Below are 16408 nucleotides of genomic sequence, written 5' to 3'. Positions count from 1 at the left end.
TTTTGAAGATTTATTTATTTGAAATGCAGAGCGAGGGAGGGAAGGAGGGAGGAAGGGAGGGAGAGAGAGAGAATAAATATGGGAATCTTCCATCCACTGGTTCACACAACAGCAAAAGCCAGGAGGCAAGAACTCCATCCAGGTTTCCCACATAAATGGAAGGGGCCCAAGTACTTGCTCCATCTTCTACTGTCTTCCTAGGTATGTTAGCAGGATTGGAAGTAGAGCAGCTCAGACTTGAATGGACACTCCAATATGGGATGCCAGCATTGAAAACAATGGCTTAATTCACCTCACCACAATGCTGGTCCACATTGTTTTACTTTTGAGACTACTTAGTTTTTTAAAAATATTTTTAAATGTGTTTGCAATGTTGCAGTGTGTTTGGAAAAATGTCTGGTAATGGAATAGGCCAGGGTGGTGCTAAGAGTGAGTTTAAGAGATTCCAAGATAGTTGAATAGAGAAAAGACACTCTGATTTTGATCACAGGAAAATATCTGACAAATGGGAGGATCTGCGTTCCTGGGAGATGGACAGAAGTTTTCAGTGAAAAGTCGACAGTAAGAAGAGAGACTCCCTCCCAGGAGGGGGACATCTTGACAAGGCAGGATTGGGCTCAGGCTGAGGAGCACAGCCTGAGGTCAGGGGCCCTGGGAACACCCAGTCACAGCCCAGGGCTCCCCAGGGGTCAGAGTGCCCTGGAGAAGGGCCCTTCCAACTGCACTGGTGGCTGTGCTCTGTGGTATGTGCCACCACAGGAGGATGGACCCATGTCCTGAGCTTCCCTCCCATGTCCACACGGTTCTGTTCAGTCCCTGATGGCCCCACCCCAGCAGTTTCCCTTGGGGTGGGGCAGGAGCAGGCTGGGATTGTGCATGCTCTTAACGTTTCTCCTTTCCTGAGTGTGTGTGCTCCAGCGCCCCCGGACCCGCCCACCTACCTGCTCTCTTGCCCTCTCCTGACTCTGTCGCTCAGATCCCCATCAGCTTCCAGCAGTGGGATGGAAGGGAGACGACAGTGGGGTCCATCCCAATGGGGGCCCAGCTGCTCCCAGGCATGGGGGGGCTCAATGTGAAGAGGACCCACAGACCTGCCCTCCCTCCCCATTGCCCAGATGTCCCATCAGCTGGACCCCGCCCAGAAAGGACAGGGTCACCTTCTGCCTTTGCCCGTCGACCCTGCTTCCAGCCCCATCCTCTGCCCCTCCAGAGGGCATTGCAGGCACAGGAAGAGCTGCTGTTTGAGGATCTATTTCAGACTTGGTTTCTCTGTAAAATGGGTATACTGGCATTACACTGAGATTACAGATGCAAAGCACCTGTGCCTGGAACGTGACATCATTGGATGTCAGTCCCTGCCACCTGGTTTCTTCTTCATGGTCACAAGGCCACTCCAAGGATGACCAGAGGACCCCCACTGAACTGACTTCTCCCGCTTAATGCCCACAAGCACCCAACAGAGCTTTGCTAAGATGCACATGGTGGGGATGAGCCTAGGACCACATGGTAGAAAGGGCTGGGCTCAGAGCCTCCTGGGTGATGCCTTTCACCAGCACAGGACAAACCTGCTGGTGGGAAGGGCGGTCCCTGTCATCACGATGCTGTCCTACCTCAGTCTGCTGGGCGTGTGGTCCCTGGGGGGGATGGGTAGTGGGGCCATCAGGGACTGAACGGAACCATGTGGACATGGGAGGGAAGCTCAGGACATGGGTCCATCCCCCTGTGGTGGCACATACCACAGAGCACAGCCACCAGTGCAGTTGGAAGGGCCCTTCTCCAGGGCACTCTGACCCCTGGGGAGCCTTGGGCTGTGACTGAGTGTTCCCAGGGCCCCTGACCTCAGGCTGTGCTCCTCAGCCTGAGCCCAATCCTGCCTCGTCAAGCCGCCCCTGTCCTGGGAGTCTGTGAGCCTTCTTCCATCGCACCCCAATGCCCTTCTCCCCAGGTCTCTCACGAACGCCCTGCCCTCGTCCTCAGGCTTCCCCCAGCCCCCTCCCCAGCCTTCTGCCAGCTTGCCCGCCCTAGAGCCTCTGGCCTGCTTCCTTGGGGGGCCAATGGGAGTGGGGCTGAGTTTGCACCTGAGGTGGGGGAAAAGGAAGAGACTTCCAGGGCCCATGGATGCTTTCTTTCCCTGAGACCCCCAGAGGCCGGCCCACAGGGGCAATGGGGACTTGACCACCTGCCGCTGTTTGCACAAAGTGCCTGTGGAGGCTGTGTGCCACTTCCCTTCACTCCTGCCCACTCCAGGGTCCAACTGAATGAAGCATCAGACTCGACAATGGAAAAGACTTAGGTCTCAGGTGTTTGGATGCCAGTAGTGGGTGGGGCCAACTGCCACTCCTTGAGCCAGGTTCTGCTGCTGCCTGTGTCTCATGCGGTAGTGGTGCAGGTCAAGGCTGGGGACATTGGGAGCAGACTCTGAAGAGCTGGCCATTCCCTGCCACAGCCCCACCCCCAGCCCCTAGCTCTGGCCAAGGCCATGGAAGCAGCGGTCCCAGCACTGGGCCTCCCTCCTCCCAGGCTACTGCATCATGCCCACCAGAAACAGGAGGCCTCAGGCAGGATGACGATGTCCTGGACTCAGGACTTATCTTTGTAACTTAGAGACAACAGCACGACGACACCACAAACAAAAACACCTGGCTGAGCAGACGATGCTGTCCAGGACACAGTTAATCACACACAGAACAGTGACGTCATTCAGGCCAGTATCTGCATGTGCAGAAGCTCCACTGCCTGGAAAACAGACTGCCATAAATACAAAGTGCATGGAGACCGCGCCGTGCAGCAAGGGCCCCGTGGGGACAGGAAGCGGTGGTGACGAGGGCGGTGGGAAAGCAGAAGCTGGCTAACTACTTTGCCCAACAGACAGGCACATGAAGCCCAGGGCTGGTCAAGGCATATCCCAGGGTGGCCAACAGCTTCTGGCCAAGACAGCTATGACCAAAGCCACTGCGGACACAGTGCCACTCTGGACCGGGCCAGGATTTCCATGCAGTGGGGGCCCCAGGGCGGGGCTCCTGAAGCTGCACCCCTTCCTCCCTGTAGGGAAGCAGCCTCCTAGGCCCTAGGCAAACCCCTGGAGGGAAGAAGGCTGGGGCACCTGGACATCCTTCTTCTCCCCTCTCACTGGGCACATGCACACCCATAGAGAAAAGCCTTCCTCCTCCGTCCCTGGCTGGCCAGGAATGGCTGCAGCTGGTGATCCTGTCCCCCAGAAGGTGAGACAGGGCTCTGAAGGGACCAGACCTATGTAGCAGACCCACGGAGGCCTTGGCTCCTCCTGTCCCCTCCAGCCCTGTGGATATCTGGTCCCTCAGAGGCCACCCTCAGACATCTGTGCTTACAGACTCCCAGAGGTGGACCTTGCAGACAAGGTTGGCATGGACAAGAGGGGCCAGCAGGACTGGGGGTTCCCAGGAGACTTGGCAAAAGGAAGGATGTCATCAGGTTGTGGCTGTGGGCAAACATGGGGGGCAGGGGCACGTGGCAGCCACCATCCAGCCTCCGCCCATCCCTGAGACAGGCAGAGGTCTTCCAGGATCCCAGCTCCAGGGGCAGGGCTTGATCCCTGGGCCACTCTGTCCCTAGAGTTGAGCAGACGCTGCAGTTTTCCATCTCAGGAATGCAGAACAGGGGCCTCAAGCCACCAGCCGAGGTTGTGTGGGAACCAGGATGGCTGCTGAGGGCCAGGGTCTCTCCTGGCTTCCATTTAGGCTGCTCCTGACCATTCGTGGGTGCCAGTGTGCATCACACCCAGGGCCTCCAGGGCTAACTGAAGCCCATCTGCAGGAGATTCTCTCGCATGACCCTGACGGTAGGGGACCGAGCCTGGGGACGGAGAGATGGGGTCAGGCCATGGGTCCCCACCCCTTCCCACCCCACGTTTCTCCCTTGACCCTCCTGGTTACATCGTGTCCCCAGCGAGCATGCCACCATTATTGTCCCCACTGATAGGCTCGTGCCACTTAACTGCTGAAGAGCCCTTGGTCACGGTTGGGGTGGGAAGGTTAGGTTCGGGGGTGAGACTTGGCTCCCCCGGGTTCTTGGACCCATCTCTCCTGTCCCCCATCTCAGTACGCTGTCCTGGCCTTGCCCATGACCTTCCATACCATTCCCAGGAAAGCCAGATCCCTGGATAGCCTGCCCCTGGACCTGGGTTACCCGGGTTCTCCATCCCACCATGCAAGCTCTTGGAGAACTGTGGAGGAGGGCAGGGGACAGCAGACACAGGGGCAGCCTCAGCTCCACCTCCTTCTACTGTGTGGGGCAGGGGGAGAGCCTGAGGCTGCCTTTCCTTCCTCCAGTTCTGTGGAGCAGCTGTGCGGGCTGGTTTGCCTGGGTACCTTCCACGTCTCCTCCAAGCCACCAGGAACAAGAGCAAACCCCAACCCCTTCCCCAGAGCCTCAGTTCCCCCAGTCACTGGGGAGGGAGAACACAACTCCCACATAGAGTTGCTAGAAGACCTTGGTGCCCACGGAACGCACCCAGCTCTTCCCGTGCTAGGAGCTGATATCCAGACGACCCCGCCCCTCTGGGTCTCTGTCCGTGCTGGGCGTCCACCATGAAGGTCCTTCCTCTCTTCCAGGTCAGGCCCTTCACTCAGCTGCTCTCTGTTCGTGGCCAGGGCAGGGGCCACCCATGGGCAGGGACATGCCTCTTGCCAAGGCCAGAGAAAGGGCTGGTCACCACCTACAAATGGCAATCCCTGGAAGAGAAAGAAAGAGGTAGAGACTTCAGAGTTGCCTGGCCACCCAGAGATGGCTTTGTTTCCCCAAGTGTCGCCTCCTCTGCCACCCCCTTCTCCACTTGCTCTCCCTCCCTGGTTGGAGATCTGCTGTCTGTTCAAGGAGTTTCTCCCATCACCCCAAATCCCTTCAGTACACAGTGGACTTCACAGGCCTCCAGGGCTGAAGGATGGAGCTGGGTGGTGCTCAGAGGATCATGTCAGGAGCTGTAGGGCAACTGGGCTGACATGGCTGAAGAGCAAGACTGTGGCAAGAGGGGATAGGTAGAAACCAGACTCCTTCCTGTCTCCAGATGCCTAGTTTAGGGAGAGCCCCTCAGAGAGGGGCTAGGGCTGGCAAAAGGAACAGCAGGAGCAGGCAGAGACCAGTCCCCTGGCCCCAAAGACAGGGCAGGAGGCAGTCAAGGACTGTGGGGAAGCCGCAGGGAGCGCCAGGGTCCTGAGCGCAGAGAAGGGCACAGACCTGGGGTTTAGCCCAGAGAACCCTGCTTCCTATCTGTCCACCCAGAGACAGTGCAGGAGGAGGGCAGGTGCATCTTTTCTCCTCCAAGGCCTTCCCACAGCTGCCCAGCCTATCCCCATGCATCCCTGGGGGTTCAGGTGACACCAAGGGTCCTCTGGAGAAAGGGCACAGGTACCAGGCTGTGGGCAGGAGGGGAGGCCATATCTGCTGGGGATGGGCTGACCTTCTGGGATGAGATGTTGAGAACACTGCCTGCCCCCACCCATCACAGAATTGTGATGGGTGCAGGCTAGAGCCTGAGCAGACAAGAGCCCGGGGCTCTGTCTCCTCTCCTTTCGGCTGGGCAGCTTTGGTGGCTGGTTTACCCAGGTCCCTTCCATGTTTCTTCCAAGCCAGCAAGGAGTCCTGACATGTCGATGTCATAGCAACTGCTCCCTCCCCTGCTCCAATCTGCGGCCTTCGTCTGCCTCCCTCCTAATCCAACATATGGCCTCCTCCACCATCCCCCCTCCAACCTGTGGCCTCGTGCTGTGCCCCCTCCAACCTGTCAGTTCCTAACTGTGGCCTCTTACCACCCCCCCACTCCAACCTGTGGCCTCTTACCACCCCCCTTCTCCAATCTGTGGCCTCTTAACTCCCCCCCACTCCAATCTGTGACCTCCTATCTCTCGAACCACCCCCCCAATCTGTGACCTCCTATCTCTCGAACCACCCCCCCTCCAATCTGTGACCTCCTATCACCCCCCCCACTTCCAACCTGTGACCTCCTATCATGCCCCACTCCAACCTGTGGCCTCCTATTACCCCCCACACTCCAACCTGTGGCCTCCTATCACCCCCTCCTCCAATCTGTGACCTCCTATCACGCCCCACTCCAACCTGTGGCCTCCTATCACCCCCCTCCTCCAACCTGTGGCCTCTTGTTGCCACCCCCAACTCCAGCCTGAAACCTCCTATCACCCCCCCACTCCAACCTGTGGCCTCCTACCACCCCCCTCCTCCAATCTGTGACCTCCTATCACGCCCCACTCCAACTTGTGGCCTCCTACCACCCCCCAACTCCAGCCTGTGACCTACCTCTGTGCTCAGAGCCTGTCAAATCCAGGGGTTGCAGCGGCTGTATCCCTTCCTTCAGGTTCTCCGCTTTGGCCGATGTGAGGCAACAGGTCGGCGGGGCCCAGGGACGCTGAGGGCCCCTTCAGGGAGTTTCTTTGCGCTCCTGGGTCGGGGGCCGCGCCTCAGCCACGGAGGTCTAGCGTCCAGGGGCCCGGGCAGCCGGCCTGCGCCCCGCGCCGGTCCCCGGCGGCCCCGCTGGCCGTCCTGCCGGTGGCCCGGCGCCGGGCGGGCGCTCACTCGATCCGCACCTGCAGCCGCACGTTGAGCATCACCGAGGCCACGATGTAGAAGTAGGGGAAGTTCATGCGCAGCCGCCAGGCCAGGTCGAAGAAGGTGAGCAGCGTGCGAGTGAGCCCCTTGCAGAAGGCGCTGTAGGAGCCGCGAGCCGCGGCCGAGCGCGACAGCCGCACCGCCAAGCCGGACAGGGCCGCCGCCGCCGCCGCCGCGGACAGAGCCGCCGACGCCGCCATGTACCCGGGCCGCCGCAGGCCCCGCCGACCGCCGGCCTTCCCGCAGGAGCGCGAACGTAGAGGGCGACAGCCAGACGCGGTCCCCTGGACGCTGTCCCCCGTCGCTGTCCCCCGGACGCTATCCTCCTTCGCTGTCCCCCCTCGCTATCCCCCAGACGCGGTCCTGCGAATGCTGTCCGGAACCACAGCCGGTCCCCGGGCGCCACGGCCCGCCCTCGGGCTGTCCCCGCCCTCGCCGGGCTCAGCCTCGCCCACCCCCGCCGCCCCTACGGCCACTGTGCCTCCTCCTCCGCGGGACCCAGCAGCCTCTCAGCTCCGCCCCTCGCCGCCTCCTCACTGCGGCTGCTGCGGCCTAGCTCCGCCCCTCTCCTGGCCCCGCCCCTGGACTGGAGATACCAGGGGCGGCCCAGGCCCCGCCCTACGGCACCGCCCCCTCAAAGCCCCGCCCACAGGACCCGCCTCGCCAGCGCAACTCCGCCCTTGGGCCTCACCCCTCCTGTACAGCCCCGCCCACGGGCCCCGCCCTCAAGCCCCACCCACGCGACAGCCCCTCCTACGGGATCCGCCCACAAAGCCCTGCCCACCAGGGCCGCCTCTCCTGTACAGCCCCGCCCATGGGACCCGCCTCGCCAGCGCAGCTCCGCCCACGGGCCTCGCCCCTCCCGTACAGCCCCGCCCATGGGAGCAGCCCTGCCCGCCCACACAGCCCCGCCCACAGGCACCACCCCGCCCTCAAGCCACACCCACGGGACAGCCCCTCCCACGGGGCCCGCCCACAGAGCCCCGCCTCCCCGGGCTCTTCTGGGCGGAGCCTGAGGCCTGAGCTGCAGGGATGGCGGTGCTGCCCCGGATCCCTAGCGAAAGTCCCGGGGGCGCAGCCGGAGTGCGTTGCCCAGGGTCTGGGCGGGTGTGCGGATTCTGCGCAGAAAGCGGTCCTGGGTGTGCACTCTGCTCCGGCTCCCCACCGTCTCCCCAGAAAACCCGGTGTGCCGGCCCACGGTAGTTCGCTCTAGTCTCTCCCACTCGCGCCGTGCGGTGACCGCACCGCGGAGCGCCATCAACTCGATCCACTCGCGTGCGTCCCGGCGTTTCTGGTCCCTGTGCTGCCCGCGTGTGCGGCCGTGTTGGTGGATTTCCCCGCCGACCTCCCCTGCCCCGCGTCCCCTGGGCCCGCCGCTCGCTGCGCGAGGACCTCTCGGGTTTTCCTTTGCCTTAAGCGCCGTCTTTGCTGATGGCCCGAAAACCCTTCACGGGCTCGGCTCCTCTTTATCCTACGTGGACCGAAAATCCCAAACGAGCCCGACCCGGCCTGTTAACGAAGCGGGGAGATAGATGCTGGTTCTTCCTTAGGTCGTGACTCAGAAAACGTAGAGTCAGCAACACGCAGATTCCCTTTGACCCCAGCCCAGCGGTCAGACGAGGGACGGACCTGAATGGTCAGGGCCCCTCAAAATGCCTGGTCAGCGTCACGCTTGACCACCTCGGCAGTCCTCCGTGTAGCTGCACCGGAACCGGCACACTCACACACACCGACTGGACAACTGCCCTACCTACATGGTGAACGGTTTCTGGTTTTTTATTAACAACAACAACAACAACAAAAAACAGTTCCAGTGTGACAGAAGCCACCAAGTTATTGTGCAGGCATCGTGATTTTATCAACCGCACTCCTATGTGTGTGTGTCTAAATGCATTAAAAATGCTAGAGCAAATATATTAAATGACTCAATGTCATCTTCTCTCCTTAAGGCAGTAGGAAGGCAGACTTATTTACTCTCTATGAATATGTATGTCTAGCCATACATATTATATACAACAAAAATTATTTGAAAAAGCGAAGGGCCCATAAAGTAGACTTAACTCACCTAGAAAACCTTTGTTCCAGACTGGATTGAGCTACATTCATTTTCACAATCTGTTTCCCCCAATCATTCTGATACCTCTCCTTGGCGCTTTCTCTTTCATTTTTTAACATTTTTTAAATAATTATAGACTTACATGAAGTTGCAAAAATAGTACATAAAATACCCTCTGCCTTTCATCTAGCTTCCTCCAATCATGACATTTTCTGTAGATAGGTTATAGTAACAACAACAGAAAATTGGTATCAGTATATCACTGCAAATATACTACAAGCCTAATCCTGCTTTCATCATGTTTAAAATTTGCATTAACATGCACATGTATGAGTGTGGGCATGTATAACTCTAGCAGTATTATGGCATGTAAACATGTGTGTAATCATCACTACAATGAAAATACAAAAACGTTTCATTACTCAAAAGAACTCCTTCCATCTACCTCTTTGTGCTTAGACTCTGCCTCCTTGTACACATTTTGTTAGATTTATATCTGCTTGATTCTCTTTAGAGAAACTAAATGGCAATGTGTGTTTAATACATGTTAACTATTTGTTTTCCAGATGTTCAATGTAAGTATGTAGAACTTGAATGGATATTTTTAATTAAAATTGTGAGAGAACTGTAGATTTACATACAGTTGTAAGAGAAAACACAGAGAAATCTCATGCATTCATTAATCAGTTTCCCACAATGGTAATGTCAAATCCACGGTACAATATCACAACCAAGATTTTGGCAGTGCCACAATCAACCTATATTATTCAGATTTCCCTCTGAAATTCCCCACTAAGCTCTTCTCTATCATTTTATTGTGTGAGAAATGTTATTATACAAATGGAGTAATGCAGTATGTAATCTTTTGGGACTGGCTTTTTTTTCCCTCTCCATATCATTCTTTAGAGTCACCCAAGTTTTTGAAAGTGTCAAATGTCAACAGTTCATTTCATTTTGTTGCTAAGTAGTATCCCTTGGTGTGGTTATACCACAATTTGTTTAAGCATTCACCTATGAAGCACACCAGAGATATCTCTGGTTTGGGGCTGCATGAATATTTGCTTACATTTGTGAACACAAAATTCCATTGTCAAGTAAGTTTTCTAAGACTCTGCCAAACTCTTTTCCAGAGTGGCTGTAACATTTTATATTCCCAGTAGCAATTTATGAGTATATCCAGTTTCTCTGCATTTTTGCCAGCAGTTTGTGATATCACTATTTTTTACTTTATCCATTTTGAGGTGAATTTGTGTAAGGTCTCAGGTTTAGGTCCAGTTTCAATTTTTGCCTTTTGGATATCTGATAGCTGGAATATGATTTGTTGCAAAAAGCTCTTCTTCCTCAATTGAATTTCATCTTTGTTCAAAATCAGTTGAACATTATTCTTGGGTCTCTTTATGTGTTCCCTATTTTGTTTCATTGCCTGTTTGTCCTTTCTTCATATCATAGTCTTAATTACTATAGTTACGAGTATGTAGCATATTTTAATAGAAGGTAGAGTAATTCTTCCATCTTCATTTTTCATTACCAACATTTCTTTAGTTATTCTAGAGCTTGCACGTGCCCATATGAAGTTTAGAACGAGCTTGTCTATGAGTACAGAAAAGCTTGCTGGAAATTGTGTTACACTTACCAATTTTGGGGGAGAACTTACATCATGTGTATGTTGATCCTTCCAACCCATGAACAGAGTTATGTCTTTTCATTTATTTAGGTCTTTGTTGTTTTTTTTTTTCAAAATTTTAATTAATCTAATTGAATGACATAGAGACAGGGAGAAAGAGACAGACTGGCAGAGTGAAACCATTGTCTTACTCACTTTCCAAATGCCTACAATGGCCAGCTGAAGCCATGAGTCCATAACTCAATGTTGTGGGTGGCAGGGACTCAACTTCTTGAGCCATGACCTGCTTCCACCAAGGGTGTACATCAGTGGAAATCTGAAACTGGGAGCGCACCAGGAACTCAAAGCAAGGCACTCTAATAAGGAGAATGGGTGTCCCAACAGGCATTTTAACCACTACACTGAATGTCTATTCTCTTTGATTAAAATTTGCATATTTTTCAGTACTCATACCCTATATATTTTGGTTAAATGTACTCCTAAGCATTCATTTTATTTAAAGGGATTATAAATGATTTTTGTTCTTTGAATTCCAGTATCCACATGCTCACTCATTGTGATAGATTTTTGTGTGTTCATCTGGTATCCTGTAACCTGGCTGAACTCTTTTAATACTTCTACGAGTCTTTTTGCCATTTCCTTGAAATTCTCAAACTACACAATTGTGTCATCTGCAATCTGGGGCAGTTTTGTTTCTCCCTTTTCAAACTGTATTTTCTTTCCTTGTCTTATTTCAGTAGGTAGAGTTTCTAGTGCTAGGTTAAATGAGAGTGGTGGGAAGCTGACACCATTGCCTTAGTTTGGCTTTTAGGAGGAAAGCATTTAGTCTTTCACCATTAGGTATGATGTTAGCCATAGTGTTATTTATTTACTTCTTTTTTGAGAAGAGTTTTCAGTTGTCTTATTTGTTTTGTTTCCTATACTTTATTTTTAAAATTTATTTTTATTTTATTTAAAAGCCAGATAGAACCAGAGAAAAAGGGAAATCTTTTATCTGCTGGCTCACTCCTTTTTTTTAAAGATTTTATTTATTTATTTTTAGAAGTAGAGTTACAGACAGTGAGAGGGAGAGACAGAGAGAAAGGTCTTCCATCTGTTGGTTCACTCCCCAGATGGCTCCAACGGCTGGAGCTGTGCCGATCCGAAGCCAGGAGCCAGGTGCTTCTTCCCGGTCTCCCATGTGGGTGCAGAGGCCCAAGGACTTGGCTGAGTGGAGGCTTGGAGTGGATGATAAAATTCCTAGTACAGTCACCATGGGCATCTGAGCCCTGTATTTCCACGTGGGAGTGGGTCATTGAAGAGTAAGCTCCCCACTGAAGCTTCGGAGAGGAGTGGGGCACATTGACTAGAGTAGGGCTTATATTATCACAGAGGTGTCCTGCGTTGTTCAGCCACATTCTTGCTCCCATGCTTTGACTAGAGGGCTTGTTCTTAGGGCTTTGCTTGTGTCAGCAGTTTCAGGTTGCAGGCTTCTGTAGCACCAACAAGGATGTCTAGAAGTAAAACAGAAAACTCAGGGAGCTTGCTGTTACTGTGTATTTCCTCAAGGGACTCCCAAGATCCCTACACAATCCTTCCAACAGTTAAAAGAAAAACTTGACACATATTAAATTTAACAGTTTATGTGGGCAAAGAACAATCTGTGAATCTGGCAGCACTCAGGACCAGAAGAGGTCCAGAAAGCTCTGCCCAGAAGTATGAGCAGTGGAATTTCACAGGTGGATCAGTGAAACAAAGAACAGAAATCACTTGATTGGCTACAGCTAGATGTTTGCCTTATTTAGGTGTAATCTGATGACTGGTTGGCTGATTGTGATTCATTGAGATTTTTTTTTGTTAAGTCGATTACAAGAAATGTTTCTAAGTTATCCTGTAATTTGCTTACATTAGAGCTCCAGTTGTAGAGAAAATCTCAGGCTAATGGCCTCCTGTTTATTTTGCTTTAACACATTTTTCAATTTTCCTGTGCTTGAAATCTAATCAATAATTCAATGTGAGGCAGGGATTTGGCACAATGGTTAAGGTGCTGCTTGGGAGGCCCACATCCCATATCACAGTGCCTGAGTTTGACCCCCAGCTCCGTTCCTGACTTCAGCTCCCTAATAATGCACACTTTTGAAGGAAGCATGTGATGGCTCAAGTAGTTGGGTTCCTGTGTGACAAGGTGGCTTGCAGTTTAAAATTTTCCCACAGGACATAGCTTGCCCGGGTGGTTACAGGTTATCTTGCTTGGTTGCCTCAGAGCACGGACTGTTTGTTCCTTTGAGAAAAACAAGTTAGAGATATCAGTCTGCTCATCCTGCTGTAACCGGCATATTTCTGGCTTCTGTACTTCTGATTGCTTGCTTGATAATCACCAAGGCCACCAAAACGTAGTTTCTGCCTTAAAAAAACCCTTGCCACTGCAACTCCCAGCCATCTTCTCCAGACTTGCTCTGTGAGAGGGCAGTCACCAGCTAGCTAATAAAGACTCCCAATTTGACCTCAGGAGTGTCACTGCAGTTTTTTTCCACTTTAATCTGTGCACCCCACAACACCTGCCACCCATGTGGGAGATCCTGATTGAATTCTAGGCTCAGCCCAGCCCTGGCTGCTGGAGGAATCTGAAGAATGAACCAATAGATGAAAGATCTCTGTCTCTGCCTTTCTCTCTTGTCTCTGCCTGCCTCTCTGTCCTCTCTGCTTTTCAAGTAAAATGGAAACAAATGAATATGGATTTTAAAAAACAATACAATGAAATACAACCATATAAAGTATACATTTGGATGAGTTCTGTAAAATTTATATGTCTATGGAGCTGCTACCACAAGATATGGAAAATTTGCTTCACAAGAAATACTTCCCTTGTGTCCTTCTTAGTAAACACTTTCTCACCACACCCAGGCCCAGGCCACTCCTGATCTGTTTTCTGTCACTATGGATTGGATTTGGTTTTCTAGGGGTTCATATAAAAATGGAATAACACAGTATAAACACATTTATGTCTGGCATCTTTGACTAAGAATAACATTTTTGAGATTATTGAGTGATTACTTGCATGTGTGAATAGTTTCTTTGTATTGCTAAGTAGTGTTACATTGTGGTGGTATACTACAAATTGTTTGCCCATTGACTTGCTATGATTGCCTACAGTGATTCCAGTCTTGTGACATTCACTCTCGTGTGCTATCCCCAGCATTAAATGTGGCCTGGATTTAATGACTTCCCTCCAATTAATATAAGAATATTCAGGGGCTGGTATTGTGGAGTAAGGGGTTAGGCCGCTGCCTGTGGTGCCAGCATCCCATATGGGTGCTACTTCAAGACCCTGCTGCTCCACTTCTGGTCCAGCTCTCTGCAGGTGCGCTTGGGAAGGCAGCAGAGACTGGCCCAAGTCCTTGGGCCCCTGCACTCATGTAGGAGACCTGGAGGAAGCTCCAGGCTCCTGGCCTCGGCCTGGCCATATCCCTGACAGTTTCAGCCATTTGAGGAGTGGACCCACAGACAGAAGTTTTTTTTCTCTCTGTGTGTGTGTGTGTGTGTGTGTGTGTGTGTGTCTCCCTCCCTCCCTATCTCTCCTCTCTGTATCTGCTTTTCAAATAAATAAAAAAACTTTGAAAAAAGAGGACATTAAATAGTAACACTTTGTAGTGTGAAACTTTTTAACTTTAGCCATCTTGATGTGTATGTAGTGCTAACTTTAGCCATCTTGATGAGTATGTAGTGCTAACTCATTGTAGCTTTCTTTTGCATATCCCCTATAAGTAATGGCGATGAGGATTTTGTCATAGCTTTGTTTGCCATTCAATAGGCATTTTCTTATGTAGTGTTCATTTAAATCTTTTACTCCCTTTTAAAAATTATCATTGAGTTATAAGAGGTATTTATATATTTTAGATACAAAACTTTTGTAGGATATGTTTATAAATATTTTCTACTGATCTGTGACTTGACTTTTGACATGTAATTCTGTATTTCAAATATGAAGAGCTGTTACAACAATCAAGAGTGATTATCTTGGGGCTGGTGCTGTGGCATAGCAGATAAAGCCACTGCTTGCGGTGCCAGCATCCCATATGGGAGTCAGTTCAAGACCAGGCTGCTCCACTTCCCACCCAGCTCTCTGATATGGCCTGGGAAAGCAGTAGAAGATGGTCCAAGTGCTTGGGCCCCTGCACCCATTTGAGAGGCCCAGAAGAAGCTCCTGGATCCTGGCTTTGGTTCGGCACAGCTCCGGCCGTTGCAGCCATCTGGGGAGTGAACCAGTAGATGGAAGACCTCTCTCTCTTTCTCTGCCTCTGCATTTCTGTGACTCTGCCTTTCAAACAAACAAATAAATCTTTTATTAAAAGAGAGATTATCTTTGTAAAGTGTCTGTTACCCAAATTATTCCATAATTTGTTCCCCATTTCCTTAATCCAAATATTGGAGCAGAACCTTATGGTAGTTGCCTTAGCATTTTCCTGCATATCCTCCTAGCCCCAACCAAGCTTCTTGGACTTTACCATCATTTCCTTTCATTGTCCATTTCCTTTGCCAGGGACAGCTAGTTTCCTTAAAGCACACCTTTTTGGAAACCATGCTCTGAAATCCTACTAGGAAGCAAGCAGTGGCCCAGTACCCTACTTGTTTTTTGTACTGAGCCACATTCTGTTGTGGCAGCTCTGACACCTACCATGTAGGCTGACAGGACTCAGCACAGCAGGACATTCTAAGAGCTGTCCCGCCTTGTGCACTCCTGGGCACTTGTTAACTGGCAATGCCAGGAAGGTCTCTAGTATTTTCTAGCCTGTATGAAGTCACTTCTTTCCTAGATAGTGATTAATTAAAGGTAAAGATTTTTGATAATTTGTTGGGGTATTGCTTCATTTGAACTTCTTTTTTTAACTTTTATTTAATGAATATAAATTTCCAAAGTACAGCTTATGGATTACAATGGCTCCCCCCCCAACTTCCCTCCCACCCGCAACCCTCCCCTTTCCCTCTCCCTCCCCCCTTCCATTCACATCAAGATTCATTTTCAATTCTCTTTATATACAGAAGATCAGTTTAGCATGTATTAAGTAAAGATTTCAACAGTTTGCTCCCACATAGAAACACAAAGTGAAAAATACTGTTTGAGTACTAGTTATAGCATTAGATCTCAATGTACAGCACACTAAGGACAGAGATCCTACATGAGGGGTAAGTGCACAGTGACTCCTGTTGTTGACTTAACTAATTGACACTCTTGTTTACGGCATCAGTAATCACCCTAGGCTCTTGTCATGAGTCGCCAAGGCTCTGGAAGCCTTTTGAGTTCACCGACTCTGATCATATTTAGACAAGGTCGTAGTCAAAGAACTTTTATACAATATTCTGAAAGGGACTTTTAACTCTTCTTCTTATGGAATAGCTCTAGTGATTCTATTCTATATGCAAGGGTTTCATTTCCAGAGTGGGGTCATGTCCCTGAGACCAGGAAAAGCTACATAATTTGTGGCCTCTCAAAGAAAAATGAAAATGACAAGTCTCTTGTTAAAAAAATATTAAGAATTTCAAGATGTCATCAGTAACGTGTTAAACCAAGCATGGAGCTTTATTTGAATGCACAGGTTGTACACCCATGAAGCTGGCTATGGCTCACAGTGAGGTAGAAAACTCTACATTTCCATTTGATCAGAAACTACACATCATACCTCAGTTTTGTAGAACACATTTGTATTTTAAAACTTTTTCATCTGCCAGCGCCGCAGCTCAATAGGCTAATCCTCTGCCTGCAGCGCCGGCACACTGGGTTCTAGTCCCGGTCAGGGTGCTGGATTCTGTCCCAGTTGCCTCTCTTCCAGTCCAGCTCTCTGCTGTGGCCCGGGAGAGCAGTGGAGGATGGCCCAAGTGCTTGGGCCCTGCACCCACATGGGAGACCAGGAGAAGTACCTGGCTCCTGGCTTCGGATCAGCGTGGTGCGCCGGCCTCAGCAGCTATTGGAGGGTGAACCAATAGGTGAAGGAAGACCTTTCTCTCTGTCTCTCTCTCTCTTACTGTCCACTTTGCCTGTCAAAAAAAAAAAAACTTTTTCATTTATTACTATAATTACATTATGTAGAACCCTACGAGGGTGAAGATCATTGTTATTTTCTACCTGTGAAAAGCCGAGGCATTATGTATTTTTA

At 50.9% G+C, this 16408-nt stretch overlaps 1 protein-coding gene across 1 annotated transcript; it reads right to left on the bottom strand.

Annotated features, from left to right (window-relative positions):
- Nucleotides 1-2564: 2564 nt before the first annotated feature.
- Nucleotides 2565-7126, bottom strand: LOC100349865 (small integral membrane protein 10-like protein 2A). Its single transcript, XM_002720403.5, has 2 exons — nucleotides 6289-7126; nucleotides 2565-4709 (listed from the first exon to the last, which is right to left on the bottom strand). Exon 1 carries the CDS (start codon nucleotides 6795-6797, stop codon nucleotides 6561-6563), a length of 237 nt encoding a protein of 78 aa, XP_002720449.1. The 5' UTR covers nucleotides 6798-7126; the 3' UTR covers nucleotides 2565-4709; nucleotides 6289-6560.
- Between the last annotated feature and the right edge of the window lie 9282 nt (nucleotides 7127-16408).

The sequence above is a fragment of the Oryctolagus cuniculus genome, chromosome X (assembly GCF_964237555.1).
Source record: "Oryctolagus cuniculus chromosome X, mOryCun1.1, whole genome shotgun sequence".
NCBI classification, from domain to species: Eukaryota; Metazoa; Chordata; class Mammalia; order Lagomorpha; family Leporidae; genus Oryctolagus; species Oryctolagus cuniculus.
Note: the sequence above shows the minus strand (reverse complement) of the source record. Positions and strands in the feature narration are given on the sequence as shown.